Here is a 13,892-nt window from a genome sequence, read left to right on the forward strand (position 1 = left end):
AAGGTCATGCCAAAGCATCTCAATTTGGCCAGGCCACTATGAAACCTTCACTCTTGGAGTAGTTTTGCTAGGCCGGCCACTCCGTCACCACTATTCCAATTATTTTTTTTACATAGGGCTAGGTAAGGTTGGATAGCGTTTTTTTAATAAATGAAATCATCTAAAAACTGTACTATGTACTTGTTTGGGTAACTTTGTCTATTAGGATGTGATTAATGATCTGAAACCTTTAAATGTTTAAATCAAGTTTGGTAAAAATACTTTTTCAGAGCCCTGTAAATTCACAGAAACAGCAGCAGTGATAAATAATATAGCCATGTTGGCACTAACCTGCAGTAGGTGTACAGGTAGGGCTGGCGGATTGCCTGCAGGGGAGCCCAGATGATGAAGCCCAGCAGAGCAAAGGGCAAGGAGGCGAGGAGGAGGAGCAGGTAAAGGGGTGCGGAGATCAGCACACATAACGTGAGGAAGGAGCAGGGGTCCTGGGAGCGCTGTCGCTTCTCCAGCGAGGTGGCCACACAGGACGCCAGGAGCCGGTCCAGGAACCAGTAGCAGGGAAACACCAGGCTCCACGACAAGCCATCCAAGAAGTGCAGACAGGCACTGGAATACGGGGTGATGTGGAGGACCATCTCTTTCCTTCTTTCTCTCTCTTTCTGTCTGTCACTTTCTCCTCACCTTGCACGTCCACGCCCACATACACTATAATCAATCACAAAATCTCTTCCACTAATTACATAAGCAGAAATAAATGAAAAAAGATCAGACTCAAATGTAGACCCTCCCCCATTCCTTGGAGAAAGGAACACTACATGGTTTGGATGATTTCTATCTTCACAGGAAAGCTTATCTCAGTCTTGCTGCCCCTCCCTCAGTAATTACACCCTCCACAGGAGGGGTCAAGGAGCGCAGTCTCGAGGTAGGCAGTTGTCATGATGAAAGCTATTCCCTTGATGACGGATCTATGATTGCGAGGACTCAAACCACCTCTGCAGGGGGTATCCACTCAACATCAGCATTTCCTCCAAACCTGAAGAAAGAAGCACATCGACAGAGGAAAGGCGGGAGAGAAGGAAAAAGAAGCAGGGGATCAGTAATTGACTTTATTCCACTGGGAGTGAAACTCATACATGTCAGAATGACTGTAATTGCATAATAACAGCACATCCCCACAGAGGCTTGTAAGCTACAGGCAAAATTATTTACTGTAGTTTGTCTCGTCTTACAAGAAGAAAGAATAATGTATGACAGCGAGTACGACATACTCCTGACAACAACACATTATGGGATGTATTTTTTTTAAGCTATTTCAGAAGACAAGCAGTTGATCAGACTGTGGTCATACTACTGGGGTGTGGGTGGGTTGGAGATGAATAGTGGGCAGGCTAAAACAGGTTAAATGGCGGCAGCTGCACGAGATAGTCAGTTGGATGTGCAGAAGGAGCAATCGGCTGATGTGGGTTGGCACTAAAATCAGCTGATTTGCATGGATGGCAGCTAAACTTGACTTTGTAGCCTGCTTACACTTATGTTGCATCTACACTGGAAGTGATTTGTTTATCGGACATCACTTTGAAGCTACCGGCAGGTCGCTTACAGACATTCCAGTAACCTAGAAAACAACTTTATGTATTTACTACCACGCCATGAGCCAATCAATGGCATTTGTCATTCTCACTGGTAGCTGTTTCAGTCACTCGCCTGCAAGTTTAATAAAGTCTGGCCCACTTTCATTGCCAGCAGTGCTGCAGTAACAGGTCCACTTAAAAGTGTTGTGTTTGATTCTGAAAAGATAACACATTTATATTCCTCATGGAAAAGTAAGTATATACAAAAAAAGGAGAAAAGGTGACTTGCATTTGAATATTTCTCAGAACATAAATATTATATAAACTAAAGAGTTGAAAGATACGATGATATTAACGACTACAAAGCTCCTGAAGCTGAAACAAAGAGATTTTTTAGTGCACGAGCACACACAAATCCACTACCACAGAAATTTTTGGCCCGCAGTGTTTAAATAATTTAAAGTCTATGTTTAAATAGGAGAAGGGCTGTGGAAACAGCTCATCGTGGAATCAGTAATTGTTGTTACAAAAGGGTATCACAAAGGAAAGGACATTAACCACGTCGTTCTTCCAGCCCGCAGATGACTTAACCAGAAATTCCAACCCTAAATGCTTTTTAACCAACTTTAATATCAGCATAGGCAACAGAGGGAAGAGAATTGATCCCACCGACATGAATAAGTAATGACTAGATTAATTCATTCATGTCAACAGGCGAGTTTAGGAAGACAAAGAGAGTGCTGACCTTGGCGTAACATCATATGCCCAGCAGAGAAGGGCAGTGGAACAACCCATGCTTTTGAATGAACCTTGTCTCATTTGCTGTGCAACAAGACAACTATAAACTTGCTGTAACCGTGGAGAAATGCTGCGTGCATATTATACTCACAATCCATATTAAAGCAGAAAGTAGGTAAAGCAATTCTGACAAAGCTCACCAAATGAATGAAACTTTTCATTCTGTATTTGGACTGTATAATCACACCTCCACAGGTCCAAAGACAGCACAGGCTGTCACGTATTCATCTTTCTTTTTGTCAAGGGTCTGCTTTTTTAAATCTATTTAGGATAGAAGACTTTCCAGCAAAACATGTCTGTGGGAGCTGTTTGTCACCACTGTCTACTATTTTCTCCCCAAATGAAGCTCTTTTGTCAGACAGGCTCATTCTCTGAATAGGACATCTCTCCCAGAATTACCACCTCTTCCATCCTTGTAATCTTCTTGTGTAGGGTTGAAACCTTTGTATACTGTAATGATTCGTATTATGACAGAGGAGCTGCCTGTGCTACTACTTGCTGACTTCCTGCTGCGATGGTTGACCTGAAAAGATATAAAGAGATGACCTGCTGACTCACCAGTGGGCATAAGGGGCATATGACGGCAGTGTTTTACTGACTGTCTTTAAGTCTAACATGTGGAAGTCCACACTTCAATTCTCACTGGACATATGGAGAAAAGAGGTAGCACTTTTTGGGATTAAACTTTGCAGCACTTTTAAAAAAAAACTTTGGTCGGCCTTAAAACTGTGAGCTAACCTGTCCATAGGCTGAATGGCACCGGTGAGGCAGACAGGTGTACTGAGAAAGGCGACTCTAGCCATTATTTGCTAGGCCTCACCAAGTCACTGAACAGGACCCATCTTCCTTGGTTTTGTTTTTGATGAAATTATGTGATAAATAATGTGACCTTCAGTGCTATAGAGCATATTTTTAGTATTTTTGTATTGTGCACTCAAAAACCAGTGGGTGACATCCCTGTGGCATCTTGTATGTCTGGTTAAGTATGGTTTAAAGGGAGTTTATATGATTATATTTTGAAATAACAAGCATAATAAAAAACATTTATTATGCTCCAAATACTATATTTCCATATCTATTTTTAGTTCACTTTCTCAAAAAAGCAAGCAGACAGAAGATAGCACCCTCACCCCTTTTCATCCATCCATCTACCCATTTATTATTTATCCATCTATCATCCACTGACCCATCCTTCATTTATCCATTTTCTAGCCATTGATCCAACCATCCATGGACTGGTAAATGGTAAATGTTTCTTATAATGAGAAATGATTCTTATATAGAGCTTTTCTACTCTCGTGGAGTACTCAAAGCCCTCTATACAACACGCCGCATTCACCCATACACACAAGCACTGTTGTCTATACTTTGCAGTGCTTTCTAACTAACATTCATACACATTTATACTCCGATGGATGCATCAGAGAGCAAGTGGGGGTTAGTATCTTGCCCAAGGATATTTGGCATGCAGACTGGAGAGCCAGGGATTGAACCACCAACCTTCTGATCAGCAGCTGAGCTCCTCTACCTGAGCTACAGCCACCTAATCTCATCCATCATTCATCCATTGATCCATCCATCATGTATCCATCTCCATCCATCCTTTCATCCATCCATCCATCCATCCATCCATCCTTTCATCCATCCATCCATCCATCCATCCATCCATCCATCCATCCATCCATCCATCATTGATCCATCACCATCCATCCATCATCATTCATCTATCAGTCATCCATTGATCCATCCATCATGTATCCATCTCCATCCATCCTTTCATCCATCCATCCATCCATCCTTTCATCCATCCATCCATCCATCCATCCATCCATCCATCCATCCATCATCATTCATCTATCAGTCATCCACTGATCCATCCATCATGTATCCATCTCCATCCATCCATCATCATCCATCCATTGATCCATCCATCCTTCATTTATCATTCTCTAGCCATTGATCCATTCATCATCCATCCATGTCTCTGTCCATTTATCCATACACCCATTCATCCATCCATCCATCCATCCATCCATCCATCCATCCATCCATCCATGACCTCATCGACTCATTGAAGAGGTATGATTTTAGTCAACCAAACTTTTTAAACCTTGCAGTGTTACAGCACACATTACAACACTGTTTATTGTATTTTTAAGATATACGACAGAAGGTAATTATTTCATTGTTCTCAAATATCGATGAAACTCTGATATGCATTTAGAATAAGCAAAAGGAAGAGCAAGCAGAGAGTGAATAAACAAAAAGGAAGCAAACAGAGAGCTTACCCCCTGCACAAAAACTCTAATCCAGACAAATTCACTCATTGCACTGACTCCATGCCGCCTGGCATTTAAGCCGCAATTTGCAGCCACTGCTCATTAAAATGTGCTATTTCTGGCTGCTCGTTTTAGGTTTCAGGAAGAAAAAAAATACATGGATAATTCAAAACTCACTCATGCAAGAAAATCCTCTCACTACTTTCTGCTAGACTTGCTCGTGTTCAAATTCAGATTCATCAGCCTCTCACTGGCATAAGCAAGTCAATATTAGCAGGTTTAAGTATCATAACTCAACTCCAAACAATTCAATATTAACAGTTGCATAATAAAACTCAAGCAGCACAGCTAGGACGAGAGGTGCAAGTACGACAATCACACAGAGAAAGTTACAGTCTACAGCAGTTTATATGGAGAGATGCTGGTGTGCCAATACAACGAACACAGAAATCATAACATTCAAAAACTCCATCAGTAAATTATGATGATAGTGCTGTGTAATGATGATTAGAACAGGTATTTTCTGGCTTTAAGTTTGTATCATAATTATACCTCACACAGATAAAGACAATGTGATTTTATGTAAAAATGGTGTTATTATCACCTGTGGGGAGATTAATGCTCTTTCGATTGGATCCAACAGAGCACAGGATCTTTAAAAAAAAGGAAGAGAAAATTAGCAAATGCCAGCTAAAAACGCTCATTCATTTCAAAGAAGGACGTTTTTGTACCGCATGTTTTCATTTGTTTGTTTCTAATTTTCACATTTTCTTTTCCTGCTGCAAATTGACCTTGATGGTTGCTTGATGGTGATTAAAGCTCACAGAGTAGAAAATGATATATTATAGGCACATCTTCTTAGTGTATGCGTGTCTATACGTCTGCATGTACCCTCTCTCCTCAAACACTGTCACACATACAGCGATTATCAACATTTACTTTTTTTTTCTCAAAAACATTTATTATAAATCTCAGTCATTTTGATTTCCCTTCATATTATACTTATTTCATTCCCTGTAAATGCAATTTTAAATTCTCTGGTTGCAATTTTTTTCCTACGTCACTTAATGAGCACCCAAAATTTGAACCGGCAACACAACTTTATTCAATGAATTATATAATGACTTGAAAAAGCGCTGGAAGTCTGGCAAAAGCTTCCATAAGGTGGGCTTGAGATTGATAAGTAAAGACTTAACTGAACACCATAAGAATTAGTTTTTGTCCATAACTAAAGTATCCACACTGGCCCGATTACATCATCCTATCATCAACCTTTAACTCTGCTGAAGTCTTTACCCATTGTATTCATCTTTTTTGCCGCTTTAAGCGTTAAAATCCTCGATCCCACGGCCTTTAAAAGCTTCCACTTTCCTCAGCTTCTGTGGGGAGTTTACCTTTTGAAAGCTGCATCAACGACCACACCCAGAAAAACAAACCTCAGTCAGAGCTGAAAGATCAACGAGCACAAACCGTCACATTTGGCCTTATCAGGGGAAGCTCAGCGGTGCATAATTTATAGCCAAATACGTCGCCTTGCAGGAAGAGACAGAAATACAGCGACGGAAAAAGAACAGTGACAACGTCAGCAGACACACACATGTTGGAAACACACACACGTTAAGGTACAGGCACACAATATTTTTAAAAAAGGTATACAAGTCAGCTTGTACTGCAGATAATTCCTTTGTTAGGGGAGCTGATGTCTGCTAATTAGCACTTCTGTTTGTTTCTAAAATCCTACTGCCGCCGAGATTTCACCAGAGGATCAATGTCGACTAATGAGGACAAATATCATATCTGTATTTTTATCTCTCGCACAGGAAAGCTTGAATTTACACAACCCCCCTTGTGTTTAATGACACTGCTCAACTATCACTTAAATAAAATCTAGAAAATCGTTTTTTGCTCCATAACAGGCTGCAGAGGCAGGTGGCACAGGTCAGGTGGCCAAGCAGCTGAATCATTTTAACTGATCAGCGTTGCATGGATGGTTTAGTGCTGTGGGCCAGAACAATATGAAATAAACCAGGGATCAGTAATAAAGCCTTCAGTTCAGCTTTGTTTTAGAGGTGCTTCAAGTAAGAAGCTGTCTGTGAGGTGCAAACCAGGGAGAGCAGAAAGAGATACAAGCCAGTGATGGCAGATCATTTCCTGTTCCTCTTCAGACTCTGAATTTTAAACTGTGCTTGAAGGAACAGAAACAGCACTCAAATCATAACTTGTGTTTATATTTTCACCATACGGCTGCCTTTCACAGACCTGTACATGAGTTTCATGATACAGGCTCTGAAATTATGAGCTTGTGGCTTTTTTCTTCTGAGTCGCTCGATGGTCAGGTTTTTTCTATATGTATTTGAATAAAGCCACATTAGTAGGTGAACTGGTAAAATTGCATTTTCAACCACTATTTGGTTGGTTTCAGTAACTGTCTGGTACCATTATCTCCACAGATTATTATTTTTGCAACGTTAACTAAGTGGAGATTATTAGCGTCAGCCTGCATTCACTAAAATGCGTTTAAATTAAGATTTCTTGTTTCTCTTTAAGTATTTGGCAGTTTCAATCAGTGAGGCGAAAGTCTAGCATTATAAACTGATGGAGACTGGGAGATGTGGAAAATCTAACATGACAGGGAGTGCAGGAGTTTTCTATAGAAGAGCTGCTTCGTTATCAAATAAAATCTATTTATAAAAAGTACAAAAACCAATAAATACTGTTAAAAGTCGAGCAATCTGCATGTTAATAAACACCACTTTGTTCGTGCTGCTATTTTTTGTGCTTATTCTGTTTGCAGCGTGAGTCAAACTCAGGAATTTGATCCACAGCCAGGTGTAACCAGCAAACAAACAGCTTCTGCACAGTTGTTTTTTTTTTTTTAGACGTTATAATAGACATGTTAACATCAATAAACATGCTGCACTTTAAAAAGCTAATTCCCCATTTGGCTAGGTTACCAAAATATTTTAGTTTGATGATGTTGTTTGTAAAAATCAATCAATCATCAGTTTTGCGCTGTGGAGTTGCTCCGCTATTAAACATGTCACTGTGGCAGCGATTTGCTTTCTGTCATTCACTGTGGGGTTTATATGAGGTACACATACGCTGTTATGATGGCAGCTGAATTTGTGGGTCAGAGAACCAAAACAAGCACTAAAAAAGTCTAACAAACAGATGTTCATTACTGTTGACGTCTTTTGTGTTAAATTAACCTGCGTTTTAATATAAAAATGTGCCTTAATGCACCTTTAAAATCTGCCTGTAAAAAAAAAAGGGAAGGTACATCTTGACTCTGACCGCAATATCCAGCTGAAAACTGTCGTAGCAAACACACAACAGTTATGGTTATTTTCATAACCATAACCATTTAAAATGACTTTATTAATTTCTGTGCCAAAGGATAAACTATGTGACCTCCATTATTTTTTTTTAGTAAAGTGGCTTTTTAAACTATTTAGCGCCTCCTGCCATTAATGAATCATCGGCAATGCCCTGTTTTACATTAGAGAGATGAAAACTTGCAGCAAGAGTGCAATTTCAACACAAACGCGCTGAGTGGTGCTTTAATCAGAGAGCAGTGTGGGAGTTTATCCCTTAATGAGACAAAAACAATGACACTTCAAAATTACCTTCACTCGTTTACATACTTAATCATCAGTGCCATTAAAATAAGGCAAAATACCATTTATGACGCAATGTGGGGGATACTTGGAACAATATCAGGACTAAATTTTGATATTTTCTTTGTTGTTTTCATCTCCCTGGCTTCACGAAGCCAATATGATGCAGGAAAAGCGACACTGTATAATAATGTAGCTTTGGAGTACAGCTCAAGCTAACAATTTCTCCAGTAACACGCTCAAACAATCACCTAATAGGATGCGCACCTCGCTGTACTGTGAGCTCATTAGGACGCTCTGATTGACAGCCAGGATGTCAGTGATAAATGAATATGTCAGCTTGGGACCTGCAGTTTGCTAAAGTTCACTCAGAGACCTTCATTTCAGAGAATTCCTCCCTCAGCCCCGATCAATATCGTCTGTCTGGATAAACAGGAGAAAAACTGTGTGCGAGCGCCAGCAGTCTGCGTGGACAATATGGAAGGTCAATAATGTCGTGTTCACTCGTGATTGTTCGAACTCATCAGCAGTATGTGCGCGTGACGTGTCGGTGAGGCACAGAACACATGCATTGTTTGAGTGAATACTGATGTGTCGGATGATTACGAACTGAGTACTGAATCACAGGTTCGGGGATTCAAGGAAATATGAGCAACCAAACAACCAAAATGAGACCCATAAGAGACACAACTGTTGAAAATCAACAGGAACATTGGCAACAGGGATTCAAATCGCCAAAATAAGCCAGCAGTTCCAACACAGAATAAATAAATAAAGCAAGTAAATATTTGTAAAGGAGGTAAATAACAGATGAAAACGTGTAAAACCCCAATTAAATGACTTAAAAATCTACATGATCACAAGAAAGTGACAATAACAATTATTTGTAGTCATTTCTGCAGTGTTCGGACTGGAATACCAAATATAGTTTGGAGATTATATCCTTTGAAATTTAGGAACAATTCAAGATTCACTTCCCAATCCACTTTTATATACTGTAGCACCAATTCATTACAAAAGTCTTGTCATTTATCTTTATATTACAAGGTGATGAGAGAAAATCTTCAGCAATAAGATGACCCACAAAGCAACCACATTACCCGCCTTCACAACATTAACCCTGGGTGATGAAAAGTGATGCTTGCATTTCCAGGTGACCCTCAGTGATGAGTTGAGAGTAAAATGCACCTCGCTTTATCCTGTGCATGCCGGAGACATGACCAACCTTGATAGAACCTTGTCAGCATTTGACATCCAGGGTGAAGAAGATGCCACTTACTGCTATGGACAGTATAGATGAATGCTGTTTAGACTAAAGACTTTGATCCCAGGTTGTAAGACCAGTCTACCCTGTAGCTATAATTCTCCCTTGTGAAACATAGTATGACCAAGATTTAAATGAAACTTGGTATGAACCAAAATGAGTGACTGAGACCACTAGCTCAGCAGCAAAGTGTTTACATATTTAAAGTCAGAGAGCCACTTTCTCAAACTTCTATAGGAAATCATTTTGGAACCATAGCTGTTGCCCTTGGTGGCCATTAAATTGGATTAATTAGGTTTAACAGACTTTTCAGACCCAGAAACTACGTGCAACTTTTATTCTATCTATGATTACTGCAAAGACACAAAAAGGAGACACAAAATATTGACAAATGGGTACAATATGACCTATATTTTACCCAAAGTGACCTAAATTGACACATGAAGCATCAAAAACAGATGTAAAACACACAATCTGAACAATATGGAACGTGAGCAGCAAAAAGAAAGAAGACAAATGATAACAAACGAATAAAATGAGAAAAAAATGTGATGAAAAGATGTAAAACAGTCCAAAGTTTTGTCCTCAAACCCACTGTAATGACCTAAAATATTAAATCAAACCAAAATCTGAACGAACTGAAGAAAAACCTCTGAAAAACAAACCGTTTATGACACACACAGGTACAAACAGACATCATTGGTCTGTGTGCTGTGCTGATCTTACAATCAGGACTGTTGTTTTACACGTCTGTGCTCATTTGAGACGGTTATTTTCTAATCCACCCGTGATTGTTGGGCAGCACGGTGTGGTGCAGCAGCTGAATGGAGCCTATCAGTGATAAATGCCCTTTTGATATTTAGGAGAAAGAACAGAGCTCTGAGTGACACACAAGGACAACACACACACACACACACACATCCACTACACAAACAGCTCAGGGGCCTGTGGTGAAGAAATAGTGATAGGAGCAATAAAGCCATCTGGCAGAAACTAAAATAGTGTTGGAGTGCACATCAGAGCGATTACACCCTTCGTGCATCTACGCATCTTTTAATTTTCCTCGCTGTCACTCGTATGTCTCATCTTTGTCTTCTGTGCTCATTTCCTGCTTCTGGTTCTCACACGCAGCAGCTTGTGCAGGACCAGCTCTCGATCCAGCGAGTGCCACACGAACGCAGACACACAGGAGCATGCAAAGGCCAGTGACGTCGCTCTGCTCACAGCATGCTCCAGGGAGTGCTGTTGTCATGGTGACCTAGTCACATGCACTTAGTAACTGTACTACTGTGGCTGCCTGTCACTGTACAGGGAGCACAGATATGACACAGCTTCCACTCTCACATACATGCTGAAGCCTCTTATATAATGCAAGGGGGTTGGTGTGTCAGTTTATTTGCTCAAGTTTCATGGCCCATCAGGCGCTATAATAGATGCAAGTAATACCCAAGTCACACGTTTTGCCCTGGATGATTGTTTTCCAATCAATTAAGAACTGCGGCTTCATGTTTCCATCAACAGCAAAGCAATCTAGGTTGAAATCGGGCCTTTGGGAAGAGTTGGGCAGAACAACAACTCCCACGAGCGCCCTGACTTTTCTTCTGGACTCGATAAACCGTCAAATTATTTATAATCAGTGGGAGGAGAGCCTGCAGCTGATAACCTCAATAATTCAGAGTATAGCTGATCTCAGGAACTTCACATGTGTGCCTTTGTGTGACACATATATGTACAGAACAGTGAGAAAAGCTTTTACTTCTTGAAGTTAAGTGTTTTCAAAATAAGGGTCTGAATATAAGATTGCAATACTATGAATGTGGGACTGGTGTTGGACTTATGTTTGGACATAGTTTGGGGAAGGATTTTACAGTACTTTAAAGCTAACTTTTACCTTCTTTCTGGCAAATTTAGAACCATTTTAAAGTAGTTTGGGGTGATTTACACTGTTTTTGCCAAGTTTGGTTTTTTAAATTTGCACAGTTTGGGATTTTGCTTTCAGACAGGCTTTCAGAATGGACTTAAGTGGTTTCCAGAGTGTAGAATCAATTGGCAAAATTTCAGAATGCTTTCAGGCTGGTTTTGAACGGGTGTTAATGTGGTTTGGGACTTGATTTCAGACTGGATTTCAACTGTTTTGATTGGGTTTCGGACTTGATTTGCAAAACTTTTAGGCCGGATTTGGTTTCAGAACGGATTTAATTGATTGTCCCATCACTATTAGACTGGCTTTGGACATAAAATGTGGGCATTTCAGAAAGTTTGACTTGTTTAAGAATTACTGCACTTGATTTTGGAGAACATTTTGCACTTTTAGACTTTAGATAAAATTAAAACTGATATTAGATCAGTGGATTGATCTGAGACCTGTATTGAACCTGAACTTGCAGACTTGCCACAGTATTTTCATGGCTTTTGACTTCCTTGTTGTTTAATGTAAATCTCAGCCTGATTTCATGATCTTCAGATCAGGTCACTGTGGGAACCAGACCGCCCTTGTTCGCTAGTGGCTGATGACAGTTTTTGATGACTGTGGTTTGGACCACTGGATTTTTCGCTACCCCAGAATGAAGTCAGACGTCTCGTTGGTACTGCATGATTATGCAGTTTCATTTAAACAGCGTCCCATCACTGTTTTTCATAGTTTCACTCTTTTTCTAAAAATGTTTTCAACAATGCTTTGAGACACAGAAAAGGTGAAAAGAAAAGATCAAAGAGAGAAAGAAAAAGAACAAGAAAAGGAACCAAAAATCTGTGAAGACAAAATGCCAAGATTCCTCAGTTTATCTTGTAGCCTAACTGCCAGGTACTATCACTATCACTATCAATAACTTAATGAATAAATAAAACAGAGGCATTCTGGTCCATCTGTGTCAGTTCCATGCCATCCATTTCACATCAGAAAATTCACAGTGACACTAAAGCTCGCGTCCACCCACTGATGCTGCGTAAGGATCACATGTACATCTGGTCCAGTATTGCACTTTGTCCCTTGACTACCTGTTACACAGATATTAGTGATGAGAGTTAAAGGTTTCATTTTCCCACTTTCTGTCTTGTCAAATTGAAAACAAATCCTGCACTTCAGAAATCTATGATTATCTTAAGCTATCAAGAGATCACTCCCTCCTCTTCTCATTCCGTTGTTGCGTCTCTTTTTTCAGTGCGATTGTGCTGCTGTAACATGGTTAGTTGGAGACATATAATACCATCACTGTGAGGTACACTAGAATCAGCAGGGTAATTTGATCAGGGCCCGTTGCCACCTGCTCTTGAGCAACATTTCAGCTCTCATGATAGCAAATGAACTGGGCAAGGCTGGCTCAGATCAGGAGGTTTGTTTTTTGATTTGTAATTCTGAACATTCAGCTTCTGGCATTGGAAACGCTGCAAACATGAGATATGAGGAGGACAGAAACTGTTCAGATTCATACAAAAGCTTCTGAAAGCACCACTGCAGGCTGCCAACGGTCCACGCTTTCAACAACAGCTTGGACCAAAAATGAAAGCAAACAGAATATTCATTGTGATGGATGACAATTGCATAAAAAAGTCTGCTTTTAGAAACACTCAGCAGTAACATAAACATATATCATTTGGAGTAAATGGGTTGGAACATCACCACGATGGTCCTTCAGCAGAGTGACACTATAGCTTTTATTTTAACCCGTGACCTTTTGTTTCATGTCGCCCTCTCCTTCATGTCTGGCTCTCCCACATTTACCGTCTCTCTTTGCAGTAGATGATCTCATAAATCGCTGTGCAGAGCAGCGCACACTCACCTCTGGACTTTTACATAACACAAAGGCTGCTATTAGAGCCTCTCTGCCATTAACCTGCTTTTGATTTAGGGCCCACGTCAGTGTGTCATCAACTGTGTATGATGGCAACTGTGATTTGTAAGCACAGCATAGTACTATGCAGTGAAGTGCAGTGATATTTTTACTTGCTACAAACTGCATCCACATTGTAAAATTTGTTTTCAATGCTAAAGTTTAAAAATGCATTTTTATGAGGATTATAGAAATGGCAAAAATGTTTAATGTTAATCCCATGTTAACATTTTATGACTGTCACACTCATCGAAACTCTTTTAATGTTTTAAGCGCTGCCAAAACGAATCAGCAAACAACAAAAATGTACAGAAGGATGAAAGTTTGTAGAGCGATCATTATTCTGACTGACATCTAACACATACAGTGTAGGTAAGGTCAAATCCAGTCAGCCACAACAATGATTAACACAAATGTTTTGCTATAACATCACTGATCAGTTTCTGTGGTTTTGCAGGAATTTCCATTCCTCACAGCTCATGTACTGACAGAGTTGTTGGTCTGCCCTTTATTGAGGCATTCAGAGAATTATTGGC

The 13,892-nt window shown here is 40.0% G+C and overlaps 1 protein-coding gene across 2 annotated transcripts in view; it reads right to left on the reverse strand.

Annotated features, from left to right (window-relative positions):
* Positions 1-13,892, reverse strand: part of smpd3 (sphingomyelin phosphodiesterase 3) — a 91,670-nt gene that overhangs the window by 52,530 nt on the left and 25,248 nt on the right. The window contains exons 2-3 of one of the 2 annotated variants that reach the window (XM_086301997.1): positions 5,250-5,298; positions 331-1,030 (exon numbers count right to left, since the gene is read on the reverse strand). In XM_086301997.1, the coding sequence (XP_086158123.1) occupies positions 331-632 (302 nt within the window). In that variant the 5' untranslated portion in view covers positions 633-1,030; positions 5,250-5,298. The remainder of the gene's footprint in view (positions 1-330; positions 1,031-5,249; positions 5,299-13,892) is intronic. The other variant, XM_086301996.1, reaches the window with a different exon arrangement.

The sequence above is a fragment of the Aulonocara sp. 'chitande type north' Nkhata Bay genome, linkage group LG7 (assembly GCF_057382095.1).
Source record: "Aulonocara sp. 'chitande type north' Nkhata Bay isolate Kocher_YH1m ecotype deep benthic linkage group LG7, A_spYH_male_GT1.1, whole genome shotgun sequence".
NCBI lineage: Eukaryota > Metazoa > Chordata > Actinopteri > Cichliformes > Cichlidae > Aulonocara > Aulonocara sp. 'chitande type north' Nkhata Bay.